Source organism: Petromyzon marinus, chromosome 10 (assembly GCF_048934315.1).
Source record: "Petromyzon marinus isolate PM22_M1 ecotype Great Lakes invasive population chromosome 10, UKy_Petmar_22M1.pri1.0, whole genome shotgun sequence".
Taxonomy (NCBI): Eukaryota; Metazoa; Chordata; class Hyperoartia; order Petromyzontiformes; family Petromyzontidae; genus Petromyzon; species Petromyzon marinus.
This window is the reverse complement of record NC_133676.1, coordinates 12,644,412-12,658,840: the sequence shown is the minus strand read 5'-3', so window position 1 is coordinate 12,658,840 and position 14,429 is coordinate 12,644,412. Positions and strand designations below refer to the sequence as shown.

At 51.8% G+C, this 14,429-nt stretch overlaps 1 protein-coding gene across 8 annotated transcripts in view; it reads right to left on the bottom strand.

Annotated features, from left to right (window-relative positions):
• LOC116940875 (uncharacterized) overlaps positions 1-14,429 on the bottom strand; it is a 65,032-nt gene that overhangs the window by 24,104 nt on the left and 26,499 nt on the right. For 3 of the 8 annotated variants that reach the window (XM_076066179.1, XM_076066180.1, XM_076066181.1), the window contains exon 1: positions 81-1,110. The exons of 2 other annotated variants lie outside the window; for them this stretch is intronic. In XM_076066179.1, the coding sequence (XP_075922294.1) occupies positions 81-427 (347 nt within the window). In that variant the 5' untranslated portion in view covers positions 428-1,110. Of the gene's footprint in view, positions 1-80; positions 1,111-6,290; positions 6,713-14,429 lie in introns of those variants that run through there. 3 more of the 8 variants (XM_032951184.2, XM_032951185.2, XM_076066184.1) reach the window with 2 other exon arrangements.

Sequence of the window (14,429 nt, the reverse complement as noted above, 5' to 3'; positions counted from 1 at the left end):
TGATTTACGTTTACATAGCAGCAGCGTACCACATCGTACACGTTCACACATTAGCTGTTCTGGTGGAATGGTTAGCTCACCCGGTTTGCAATCCACAGGCCTCCGGTTCAATTCCATCTGCCGGCTGCGGCAATTGAGACAGCGGTGCAAGTTTCAAAAATCCCACACTTCCACCGCCTCTGTCCACCCAGCAGAATGCAGTAACAGCAAAGCGTGGACTGATATTATCTGTCCCTTGTCTATGGGGTGGAGGGTTGTCCCCCCCGCCCCCCATGCACGTGTTTTGTTTTTTCCGAGTGCTCCGATTTTCTTCCACGAGTATAAACTCACTAATTGTCCGAAAACATCTTAATATATAGAGAACTGCAGAGCAAATTGTTGGCGCCAGCTCACCGCATGGCAGCCGTCCAGCTCGTCTGTGGTTCATCAGCGGTTGCGAGACGCAATTTGCATTGAAACGATGCTATACAAAACGAATCATTTTATAGATTTTTTTTATATATATAAAGAATGACCCAACCATCACGAGATTTGCAAGTGCGCCCACGTCATCTAATTATTTTCGCATGTGTGCAGCTCTGTAGCAATTGTGGACACAATGCTGATATAGCATTCACAAGAACGCACAACTCGCGCCAACTGCGAATTCGACCGCCAATAACACATTTAGCAAAATAAACAAAGTTACCGCTTTGGACATTATTCCTTAATAATTCATTTTTTTTTTTACAAGAAGCGGGGCCTTAGCCACGCGCATCGCGTTTTACAGACGCTTGGAGCAAGTGCTGTTTACGAGCATCTATTAACGCCGGCATGGAACACACACGGGGGGAGATGCGACTAGCACCGGCGCGGCCACTATGTTTACAGACCCCCCCCTGCCCCCCAGGACGTGTTCAGAGATTCGCCACCGATGCCGGCCGTGGCCGGGAACCAAACTTGGATCGCCGAGTTCGTAGCGCAGCGAGAGCTCAAGACCGTGCTACCGTTCCACACGCACGCATTATGTTTGCGCGTTATGACTTCATCGCTTGTACCTCTCTCTCTCTCTCGCCGCGGCAGGGGAACACTTTTACTCTCTCGCTTGCGTCACCGCCGCAGCAGCCCAGCGCCGCGCCGGCCACGGGTCCAACGGCCACACAAAAGCGGGAGAGACCCCCCCCCCCCATCTTCCTCACATTACCCCCCCCCCCCGCTCATTCATCATGGCCCTCAGCTTCCCCTCCGCTGCCACCCGGAGGATAGAAATCCATGCCTCGCGCGTTCGGGCTGCGCCCAAAAATAAGCACCGGGGCAAGGAGATGCCGTGCCAGGCGAGGCCCCCGGGGGCTCGGGTTACACTGCCCCCCCCCCCCCCCACCGCTGTTCAACCCGGCACCGCTCCTACCGTCCCTCGCCAAGCGAACACGCTCCAGTGATCAGAGCGAGATCGCGACATTAAACAAAAAAACTTCACGAGTAGATGCCGCCCGGCCGAAGCGAGAAGTGGATGGAGTGCAGGAGTAAGGCTCGTGGAAGAAAAAAAAATATCGCCCAACGCTCGTTAACCGCCACGGAATTTGGACCGAATGCCTCTGTGCGGCAAAGACTGTTTGGGTAAAGATTGCTTGGGTTAATGCAGGACAATTGGATAACTGAAATGTAACTTGCTGACACGCCCCTACTGGACATCTGTGACAAAAGGGGTTCACAGCTCATCGGATTCCTCTGCTTTAAAAGAAGATATCGTTTCTGAACTAGCGACTATATTAAAAAGTCCTTGAACAAAAGCTCAACGTTTTAATCGTTTTAAACGTGTTTAAACACGTGCCCCAACCAAAACGCTTGTTGTCACGGAGTATGAGAGCATTGTAATATGACGACTGTTTGTTCCTTTGGGCTCTTTTCCAAACTCTGGCTGTAATATATGCATCTCCCCCCACTTCCCCCCTCTTATTCATATTCTTGGTTCTTTCGGTAAAGTAACGTAGAAGGGAAACAATAAAATAATAAAAATATAAAACAATAAAATTCTCACGACGTTTCGACTGCAACACAAGCAATCATCATCAGGTGTGAAAACCACAGCAATACAATTTTAAAAAAGTGGTGGTTATTTTTAACGTTATCACCACGGAGAGCGATTTGACAGTTTGTTCAGATGGATGAGTCCATCTATGTTCGGAAAATAGGAGGGGGGAGACGAAAATAATGTTACCAAGTTGGACTCGTCCATCTGAATAACTGCCAAATCGCTCTCCGTGGTGCTAACGTTAAAAAAACCCGCCACTTTTTTCAAATTTTCTTGCCGTGGTTTTCACACCTGATGATGATTGCTTGTGTTGAAGTCGAAACGTCGTGAGCATTTTATTGTTTTATATTTTTATCATTTTATTGTTTCCCTTCTACGTGACTTTACCGAAAGAATCAAGAATATGAATCCCTGCAGTCACGAAAACTTTAAATCAAAATTCCCCCCCTCTTCTTCACCCCCACCCCTCCCCCCCATCGATGTCACAACACTCGTCAGCGCCGCGATGAAGTCACGGCGCTCTCGTTGGAGCGACGGACGACATCGATGTCGCAGCTCCCGGCCAGCGACGATGAATCTGTCACCCCATTGAAATCCGTCAGTATGGGATGGGGGGTGGGAAGGGGCCGGGTCACAGGGCAACGAGTCCAGACTATTCTCAGAGTTCCCAGGAATCGCAGTCGCGTGAAGCCCACGAAGCGCACGTGCGTTGGAGTCGCGCGCGTGCGCAGAGTCTTGACCTGCACCGCGAGGTGGCTTCACCGCTGAACCTGACGGGAGCAGACGGACGGTCCCCTTTAGAAATTCATCACGCGTCCTCGATGAGGTCACCTTTATACGCTCGTCAGCCCTTCACTGGCGGCAGTGGCGACGCGGCCGTTCGCGCACTGGCCCAGCCGCGTCGCTGGCGGCTTCGAGGTCGAGTCCCGGGCGTGGCCGGCAGCGGTGATGGTCAGCGATATCAATCCAAACCGTATCGGGGCACGCCCCCCCCCTCCCCCACTTTCACAAACACTGCACCGGCCAGGGTGGTGAGGAAGTACGGTCAAACTACACCCACGACCGACACGGCATGGCAAAGCGTTCACCCGGCAGTGGATTGACAAAGGGCCCCCCTTTCGCGTGAACAATGAACAGATGCTAGTTGTCTGGAGGATGGCAAACAGGAACAGTTTTATGCAAAGCGAAGAATGTTTACAGCAGCGAAGAGAAGGATTAACCATTGGGAGGCGGGCTCCTCGTGTGCAGAGTCTTTGCAAGGCAGGGAAACTAAACCCACGTGGGCACGGGTCATTGATATCGTTATTATCAGCTTACTACGTCGCTTAGATTGCATTCGATACTTGCGAGGGTTTTTTTTTTTTAAACGCACAGCGCTTTGGGACATTTGAATATGAAAAAGGCTTCATAAGCGGTGATTATTATCACATAGGCCTCGCTGACGCCGCTATAACATCGACGGCGAATACAAATCCACGTGACGCCGTTCAGCCGCGCTTTAAACTCTCGCCAAAGTTTACGCGAATCGGTTGATACGTTCACAATGAAACGGGTATTCAAAAAGGTAGTCCAAGTGAAATGCCTTACCCGCTATTGAAAGGCAAATGCTAAAGTTACATTTTAAATACGGATCTCTAAACGCGTGCACGTGCAGCGATGAAGCGGCGATGGCGGTGCAGTCGTGAGCACGCTGCACCTTCATCGGACCCGGCTCATCCGGGTGCGATTCCCGGATACCCTCCACGTCGGTGAGCGATACCTAAACACACCGTTGGTGTCCACCTTCGCAAAACCGCATGGACCAGCGAGGTAAAGTAGGGTCAACAACCCCAACGATCAACGTGGCGCCAGATGGCCTTCATCCATCAGCCACCCAGTAGTGGATTGATAAAGGGTTGTTGTATTATTAGAGGATAATCTTTTTCAGGGAATCGAGCTGAAACCAACCTTTTCTGAAGGCAACACGGCGTTTGTTTGGTGACGATGATGATGGTCACGACAGACGTGGTGGTTTTAAAAAAGGAGCACATTCCTCTCTACGAGTCGCTTGCAACGTCCTTTTTCACCTGGGTACCACCGCCACCACCCGCCACCGATGCAATGGTAACAACCTGTGCCCATTTTCAAGCTATCCTCGATAATTCGCTTTTGGTCGGGCCACCACCGGGACTTCCCCGCGTGGTGCAGAGGCATGGATGGCGCTGCGAGTTGACCGGAGGTGGCAGTGCCGAGCGGCAGCAACCCCGCCAAGCCCGCCGCCCACTTAGACGCGTGGCGGGTTCGCCACCGCCAGCTCCTCAGATTTCCTCCCACATAGAACGCTCGTTAACGGAAGCGGCCAAATCATCCCCATGCAACACGCTCCTGAGAACGGTGTCCTGCGAGCGAGCGAGGGAGGGAGGGCCTTTCCTGGCTGAATGGTCGGCATTGAGTGTCGCACATTTGAACGCTGGTCGGCCTCTACTAGTAGATGTACAATCAACTTGTTCTTTGGGTCTTTCGGTAAAGTCACGTAGATAGATTTTGATTTAAAGCTTTCGTGACTGCAGGAATTCATATTCTTGGTTCTTTCGGTAAAGAACCAAGAATATCACGTAGATAGGCTCAAAGAAAATAACAAAAACCGACAAAGTTTCGATCGCAACACAAGCGATCGTCACCCCCCCCCCCACCCCCCTATCTACGTGACTTTACCGAAAAGACCCAAAGAATATGGAATTCCTGCAGCCACGAAAGCTTTAAGTCGAAATTTAATAAAGCTGTTGTTACTTCGCTACTCGTGGCTGTACAAATCAACTTGTTGTTCGTTACTTGACGCGCTCTTAAAGAATTGCCCCCGCCCACCCAACCAAAACACCCCTTCGCAAATCAGCACGGCAAAGTGATCCCTGAGTCGATACGTAATTCGCATCATTGAGCAGGGGACTTCAGGTACACACATGTTGTGTTTCCCTATGTTGGCTTCGAGCGTTCATTTAATTCACAAGGGACCGAAACCCCCACCCACCCCCGCAGCTGCAGATAACAAAAAGCCACTCGCGAACGCAAGGAACGCGCCTTCACCCGATGCCGATCGCTCGCTCACCCCGAGGTCTCCCTTGGAAAAAAAATACAACTTCGATCTCGACGGTTCCCTTCACCCGGTGAAGAAAGTTGAACAACAGACGAACGAACGAGTCAACGAATGGGTCGACACATTTTACCAGCGAAGCCACCAGGAGAGATTTGTCTCGGCACCGGGGCACGACTGCTCCATAATAAAGGCAGTCTATTCTCGTCTTCACGAAGGAGGTGTCGCCATGTAAGTCTTGCCCCGGGGGCACTCGTTAACCGGCCGACCCATCGTCTATTTACAGGCTGCCGATGGGGCCCACAAACAAGGCCTTCTCTTCCGCGCCTCCGCGAGACCCCCTCCCCACTCCCTCCCCAGCCACTTCCCTCCACCGCCGGGCCGCCACATAAATCAGGTCCGGGGCCCTCTCAGCCACACAGCCTCGGTCCCAACCCGCCGTGGGTGCAGTCCCGACATACGCCGTCCCGCAAGCGAGCAGCCTCCAAAAATACTCGCGCGCGGAAACGCGATACGCGGCGGAGAGAGAGAGAACGTTGGAGAGAGAGAACGTTGGAGAGGGGGACGGCGCCCGCTCCTCGCGGCCACAGAGCGAGTGAACCGGTCCTACCCCCCCACCCACCGTGCACTTCACGGTGTGGTGAAGTATGGTCAAGCAACCCCTTCATGACTTGACCGATACAGCAGGGAAGAGGCCTTCGTCCAGCAGTGGATTAACAAAAGGCGGTAAGTGGTTCTTTTGCTGCGGTGTATGTATTTATGTGGACAAGAAGAATAGCACCTGTGGGCCTGTAGTCTGTGTGTGAAAGATTATCTACGTCACAATTTATATCAGCAATATATGGTCAGTTTTTTATTTATTAATAAAGTCTCTCTAATGAAAAAAGTATTGGCTTTACCCTTTTCGGCAATAATAGATCGCTCTATATGAAGTTTCTAAAAGCCGCAACATATAATCTTGGATAAAGCAGTAGAAAAATGAAAATGAGAAAACCTAATCCATGAATTCCACCCGTACACTTGGCAAGCCAGGTCAATGAATAAAAACAAATCCAGTTCCTAGCCGAGCACTTTACCATACACACACGTGCTGTCACTTGCCAATTTTTTTCTTCCCATTGCAGAGAGAAACAAGAATGAAACTCAAAACTCAAAAATCCCAGTTAAAAAATCGGCTCCAGACTTCAACGCCTGCACTCAAGCTCTTACCAGTAAAGTCTGAAGCCCTCTCTCCGATCGCTCGCTGAACTCGAGGCTTTTTTCCCCCGATCGCCCTTCGGCTCTCGGTGTCTTCGAGCGATCACGTTCGTAATCAGCAGCAGCAATAGCAGCAGCAGCGGAGCTGTGGGAGCCTCAACTTCTCTCGTTTCAATGCCGCGATGTTCGAGAAGACAGGGAGGCCAATTCCTGTGTGGCTTGAGGCTCCGGACTCGCACACACACACACGCAACTTGCCGAAGAAATTATGGCGAGCGTCTGAGCCGCAGCCGGTTTTATCCTTCTGGGATGAGTCACGCCGAGCCCGCCAGCAGCAGCAACGAGTGCGTCCGCGGCTAAGTTAAGACGATTAGCCTGCTCGGTTATTTCGGGCGGCACGAATTAGGATGCTGTCACCCGGCACTCATCCAACACCAACGCCATTTCTAGAAGCCCCCCCACCCCCGCGACCCCCACCCCCCCACTCATGCCGCCCCCCCCCCCCAACCATAGGCGGAGCCACGAGGCGCCCGGACGTTTTCAAAATACCTCCATCTGCCCAAACCGCCAATCCCGGCTCGCGATGGGAGCCCGGCCGCCAGCTCCCGTCGGCCACTCCGGCCAATCCGCTCGCGCTTCGCCGCAGCCAAATGAGACAAAAGCCGCTCTATTTTAATATTTCACGACGGTCCTCCTAAGTGAGCGTCGCATTACCGCACGGCCTTTAAATATTAACGGTCGGTCAAGCGTGCGCGAGCATTCGGAAAGTGCCACCGAATGGGCACCGGATTTGTTTAGACTCGAAGAAGAGAGCAAGTCGTTGAGCAAGCACTTGGGCTCGGGCCAAACGTCGCCGGGGAGTAAACGTTCGACAGGCAGTGCTCAAATATAGCCCGGTGAGCCGCTATCCCGAGCGACGGGGACGTTACGACTCAACAACCCGCATTTACCAGGGTGCACTGGGTGGCCTTGAATTGACCAGAATTACTCACCGTCCGACGTGCGTGTGCCGGCAATCTCGGCTTAATCCGGCCCGCCGGTTAATCCGTTAGGAATGGACCCCCCCCCCACTTCGCTGCCGAGCCACTTTGGTGGCACTCGTCACTGCTAGTCACCGTTGGGCAGCACGAGTCAGCGCTAGTCAGCGCCAGTCACCGCCAGTCTCCACTGGTCAGTGCTCGCCACCGCTGGTCACCACTAGTCAGCGCTGGTCAGCACGAGTCAGCGCTAGTCAGCGCTGGTCACCGCCAGTCACCGTCAGTCTCCACTGGTCAGTGCTTGTCACCGCTGGTCACCACTAGTCAGCGCTGGTCAGCACCAGTCATCGCTGGTCACCGCTGGTCACCACTAGTCAGCGCTGGTCAGCACCAATCACCGCCAGTCACCGCTGGTCACCACTAGTCAGCGCTGGTCAGCACCAGTCATCGCTGGTCACCGCTGGTCAGCACGAGTCAGCGCTAGTCAGCGCTGGTCACCGCCAGTCACCGCCAGTCACCGCCAGTCACCGCCAGTCATCAAACTTCCTCCAACTGCGCTCGCAGAACACTGCGCTGCCTCCCATGGGCCACGCTCTCTACGGAGAGGAAGCTGTTCATTACCCCGATCAGATTGTCACGTTATCAGCGCTCACGCCAATAACATCTGGCAAAGCAGCGGCATTTTCGAGCAATCCTACTTGCTGTTGAGACAAAATGTTACAACTGATTCAGGGGTCTGCTTGTTTCAACAAAATGTTCATACTTTCAGAGGTGGTCACTGTATGAATAAGTGGTCTAAATGTCCAATAAGCTGCACGAACACATTTTTTTTTAACGTAGAAATATATAACGGAAACGTGTACATCTCATTCCTGATGATATTCCACAACACACTGGTTGTGTTACACATTCTTGAATATGCTCCACCATGGTGCCGTCTTGTAAATAAGCAAGCTTTTGGCAACGCCATTTGTTTTAACAATATTTTTTTTCTGCCGTTGACACAGGCCTCAAGAGTTCTCCTATGAACCAAAGCTACTGGATAATAATACCGCATATTTCTGAAGGTGCATAATTGCAAGCCTAATTCATTACCCATTCCGATTGCACACGTGGGGTGGGGAAATCAACAACAATGAACAAGAAACAAAGGTTTTCAAGTGCAGTAAACTATCCTTTTATTATTCTTGGTTCTTTCGGTAAAGTCACGTAGAAGGGAAACAATAAAATAATAAAAATATAAAACAATAAAATTATCACAACGTTTCGACTGCAACACAAGCAATCATCATCAGGTGTGAAAACCACAGCACCTGATGATGATTGCTTGTGTTCCAGTCGAAAGGTCGTGAGAATTTTATTGTTTTATATATTTTTTATTTTATTGTTTCCCTTCTACGTGACTTTACCGAAAGAACCAAGAATATGAATCCCTGCAGTCACGAAAGCTTTAAATAAAAAAAAAATCTCCTTTAATTTACGTTATTTAATTGAGGCAAGCAAACAGGAATTCCCCACGTTCCCGATTTCCCAACTTTTTACAGATCAACAAAAGAAATCCCAACGTACTTCGGCAAGGTCTGGGAAAATACAAGCAAATTGAGAGGTTTGACAAACGGAAGAGAAGGACTTTACAGTTAACAAAACACATTCAAAATACACTCGGTCAATCGCACTCAGACTACCGGGGGTCGTGTGCCGTGAGTCCACGCGAGGTGGCCTCGTGACTCAGAGGGTCAGGGCACAGAGCGACATGCCGCGCCGCGGAGACCCCTGGGCTTTCCGCTGCCCGTGACTCGGCCAAATTCTCCGGCGTGGTGAGCGAGGCCTCACACCACCACAGTCAACCGGTGACAACGTGGAACGTGTAAAAACAAAATTCCCTCGTGTTAAATTTAGATCGTCACTTAAAAAAAAAATGTTGGCTCATCGCAGCTCCGAGGCCAACGGTTTCGGTTCAATTGCCATTCGACGAACACTCTTCGCAGGGCATGGGAAAGCCATCCGGACCTTTAGAACTGCTCTTTGTTTAGTTTGTTGTGCCCCCCCCCCCCTCTGCACCTCCGATTAGCACGGTCGGCTACGTACGGTGCGAAAGAAGTTCAACATTCCATTCGACTGCGCACACTGCACTAGCGGCTGCGTGTCGTGGCCTTCGCCGGGAAGGAGCGGCGTGGTGCACTGCTCACTGCACTGCTCCGTCTGGCGCCACGATGACGATGGGACAGTCGACAAATACTTGAGGTGTAAAAAAAAAAAAGATAGAAATATATCGCAAGAATAAAACGCATGGAAATTGCTGCCGTGCACATTACGCGGCTTAGACGGGAGAGGTGTTATGTTCACACGAGGGAATGAAAAGCTAAGCTTGCAGCAGCTAGGAATGTTGATCTTTTGTTCCTGCGAGCGCACGCACACACCTGAGGTCACACACCCACACACGTACCGTTGAAGCTCGCACAAGTGAGGAGAAGCACTCCACCCATTTGCGTCAACACGGCACTATTGTTCCGCAAGCTGGTCTTTCATGCAGCCTCCCCGTACACATCGCACGCCAACCCTAACGCCTCCGAAGGAAGGAGGGGGGGGGGACAATGGTCGATTCGGCGTTTACGGGAAGGTGTCTGTTAAGCGCGCCGCGTGCTGCCATCTTTTTTATTACCCAATTGTGAAAAGTCATTTTGCACACTTGGGATGTAAGCAAGTGTGGAGCTTGGTTATTAACAATTTATTTTCTTGTACCAAAAGCGTGCTTCCTGTACGGGGAGGGTGGGCGGCGAGTGGTGGAAAATTCCACGGCCTTTCTTTCCTCGAAGTAACGTTGAACAAACATGGCCACATTCATAGAAAAGTAGAAATTCTCGCACACGCGAATCATTGCATTTTTTTTATCGCGAGCTTTAAGAATTAATAAAAATAAATCGACGAATCGCTACTTCTCTATTTCCCAGCAATGCAAGCAGGCAAACTCTCACTTCTGAATGCAAAAGCAGACGGGGGGGGGGGGGGGGGGGGTGAGGGTCGCTTTGCATCCCCGACCCCGTCGATGCGTGACGGACTAAGCGCGACGGACTAAGCGCGACGGACCACAACAGAGCGCCCAACGCTTCTCGCGCGAGCGACAGGTCGTGCCCTTGCTGCACGTGTCGTTCATGGCGAGATGGGCCACTCTGCAGCAGCCTGCGAGCGTTTAGTCGTTACCCAGGACGCGAACAAACGGCTCGTCACGAACAACGCAGCGGCGAAGCTACGTGGCCCGCGAGCTCAGTTTTCAGGCTCTAACCCCGCGGAGTCGATCCGGTTTGTTTACGTCACGTGTAAAACCACCAGCGCGATTCAACACCACTTGCCCCGACATTCCTATGTTATAACTCTGGAGTAAACGTTACATTGGGAAATTGTTCTTGTTTTTTACAATGCTGCTCTTCATACGCGGAACAGCAGTGCACCTCTCAAGTTTAAAGTAAAATATTCCTCCTTCCCAGTCAGAATTTAAATAAAAGTTCGATTTGCTACTTAGCCATTAAAAAAAGAGCTTTATAGCTCATCGCATTCCTCCAGCATTAATAAATATTCTAATTAGCTCATGTAATTTCTTTTGAACTGTGATCTATTCCACATGTGAAATACACATTACTAGAAATGCAATTATTGGTTAAATGCCGTTTAAAGTTCATCGTTTGCTGTAGAAGACGAGAGGATTAGACCACTCCTCCTTTGCACATATATTTGAACAATGTGTCCCCAAGGCTTTCCTTGAAAAGGAAATGTATCAAAACAAAGAATGTTGTCATTGGAGCGGTGGCACAGTGGTTAGCCCACCGCGCTATGAACCTGCCAACCCGAGTTGAAATCCCGGCCACGGCTAAACGGTCAGTGGCGAGTGCTCATACTTCCTTCCCTTCACCGACGTGCACCGGACCAGGTATTCATCCAGCAGTGGATTGACAGCGGCCTCTGCGCATCGCCACTTATTGTAGGCGCCGAGCGGTTGCGCGACTTGGTGCGTTTGCGGGCCCTGCGGTAACCGCAAAAGCGAGGGGGTGGCAGATTGCGCAACGTTAAAAACCGGTCACGAGACCCAAATCTTATTTCCGCACACGGCAGGTTCCGAGTTGCTGTGGTTTCCTTCCTGTTGTTACAGTGAGGACACGGACTGTGTCGATGTGTCAGTGCTTCTCCCCTCCTCCTCCTCCTCCCGGCTACTATACAAACATCGACCCCACTAGCTGCACTCAAAATCACGCCCGGGTCAACCGGCCGGCCCCGTTCTGCACGCAATGTTTGATTGAAACAGTGAAAGCACGGGGGGGGGGGGGATTGGGGGGGTAATAGGCGGTGAATAACAAAGGGGGGTGTGGAAATCGACGCGTCGGTTCCGCCGGCTAATACGGCGATTCTTCTGGCGAGCGAGAGCCGGTGTCCCACCGCGTGCGAGCTCGCTGCTGCAGCCAGTCCACTGTGTGGGTGGTGTACACGGCGCGAGCGGAGGGGTGGTCATCGTGGGTGGCAAGCGGCACTTCGCACTTTCGACCCATCCGCCCGGGCTCGATTCCAAGGCCACAGCTAACATCAGTGATATCTAAGACTGGACCGGTTCCTGGGTCATCTTTCCCCTTCAACCAGCGTGGTGACGTATAGTCACAAATAATCTACGCAAACGTGGGGGAGGGCCTCCATACAGCATTTGACTGATAAAATTACTACGTTACAGCACCTTATATTTTTATCATGGTTTCATGTGACCCCCCCCCCCACCACTTCCAGCCACCAGAAGCCACACAATGTTAAAATTCAAATAAATACTGAAATGCATTTGGGACTCGAACCGCGAACGTCAATTTGCGAAGAGGGCGAGCGGCACGGGCGGTCGCGAGCGGCGCGTCCCACTGCAGCAAAGGCACCGCGGGACACGTGCAGAAAAGTGCAACCCCCTTGAAGGACGCCGACGACGATTCACTCGGGAAAAGCCTCCGCAGGGTCATCTCACCCCTGCCTACATTGGGCCGTCTGCCAAATTCCACCCACGGGGTGTGCGTCAAGCACCATCACGTGGGAAGAAACCGGAGAACCAGGAGAAAAACCCAGCCGCGCGCACGCACGCACGCATAACTTCTTTCGCACCGTACGTAGCCAACCATGCTAAGACGGAGGTGTGGGTGAGACTCGGCACTTATCTCCCACCCAGCTCGTAGTCCCCCCCCCCCGCTCGCTTCGATACCCATCGGAGTATTAAGCAGGCTTAGCCCCCCCCCCCCTGCTTAGACACCGACGAGATCCGTGAGATTTGGTTGGAGGCAAACGACTGCCCGCCCTACGTGCGAGGATCTCAAATCGGCAGCCTTCCCGGTTATCGGCCAAACCGGCAAGAGTCCCTCGCGCCACGAACTCGCAACTGCCCGCACGGGTGGACCGTTACAGCACGCTGTGCAAAGTGTGCTGTTTGATGTAGACATCGCAATCGTAATACGGGAATTTCTCATCTAACGCAGTTGGGTGGTTTCCTGGAAAAGAGAGCCCGCGTTAAAAACGAGGAATTTCTGTACACAGGATATAGGTGACATGGGATAAATGCAGTAAATGCAAATTTGAATCACATTTCCAGTGCAACGACGGTCTGCAGTCATCCAGTGGCGGACAAAGAACCGAGGTAAAGGTACGGCCGCCGTGTTACCGCACCGCACCGCTCAGAAACCGCGCGGTTTAAGTCGTCCGTCGTCGACCGCTCAGAAACCGCGCTGTGACGTCGCGCGTTCCACATTATAACGGTGCGCGTTCTTGTGTTGTCACGGTGCACGTTCCACGCTGTGGGAACGCGTTAGTGGTGTCGAGACATCGACACCTGGAGAGTGGAAATTCTGCCGATGCCTTAAAAAGCGGGGGGGGTGGGGGGGGGCGGGAGACCGATTCACCCACGCTGGTCATTGGTAAATGGTCGCAATGCAGGACGGAGATTCAATTAAAAAAAACAATTTAGATTTCGGTGAATGGAGTGGCCTTTAAGCAGCTTGCAGGGGTTGTTTTAACTCATTAAAACCTGCGGCTGCTGTCAGCGCGATTCGAAGCACGCGCCTCGCTCAACGCTTCCCGCTTTTTTTTTGTCTGCGTGCGCTTATAAGTTCGCCGTCCTTTCCCACCGCACCTCCGATTATGTAATCGCGGTTGGCATAAGCACGGCGCGAAAGAAGTTCAACGTACATGCGTGCGCGCGCAGCTTCGGGTTCCGTTCCCTTCGGTTCCGTTCCATTTGGGGGCCGTCAAACGTGCGCACGCCTTAAGGAGCGAGAAATAAAAACAAGCCCGTAAACGAGAGACATTGACTCGAGAAAGGGAAGTGTCCTTGGGCGAGACGAATCGTCGCCTGGATGGATGATGGCCGGTGGTCGGGACTCGCGATGGAAGCGATGGTGGAAGGACGGGGCGGACACACGCGAAGGGACGTCCCTCTGCAAGAGATGGAGCGGCGAAATCGTTTCACGTGCAAGGAGCTACATCGATTGTTGAAATTGAGAAACCGTGACGGATGGATGCGACTTGGGGATGCCTTGATCCAGCAGTGGAGAGATCATGGATGATGATGATGATCATGATGGGGACGCCTGTGTTACACTCCCTGCATTTTCTTGGTTATTGTATTTAAAATGGTCCCAAATGCCTACACCTGGCGCATGAATGTGCCCGGGTGCTGTATTGTGTTACAGGCCATTATCAAAACCACTTTGGAAATACTTTCTTTTTTACACAAGCGACCCTGAGGAATTTTCTAATTTTCATAGCGCTGCATCATCAGAGGCTCGCGAAACCCGCATCAGCCCTTTTGAACAAAAGCGCACACACGCACGGACACACACGCACGCACGGACACACACGCACGCACGGACACACACGCGCTCTCACAAGCCTCCCGCCAGCGTTTTTTGGTTGGCTAAATTTTCAAACAAAAGAACCTTGTCATGAATGTATACGGCATAAACCATTTTTTTGGTTCCACTAAGAAGTAAAAGAAAGCTTACAAGATGGGAGGCATCACGTGATAAAACGACGAAGGTGACATCAATCGACACGCACACACGCACAGTATCTCTCCACTCTCTCCCCCCAACGGGCAGACGTCCCGGGCAACTAGCGATTTTCTTAAGGTGCGCAAATATTGATTTTGAACCTCAAGGCCCCG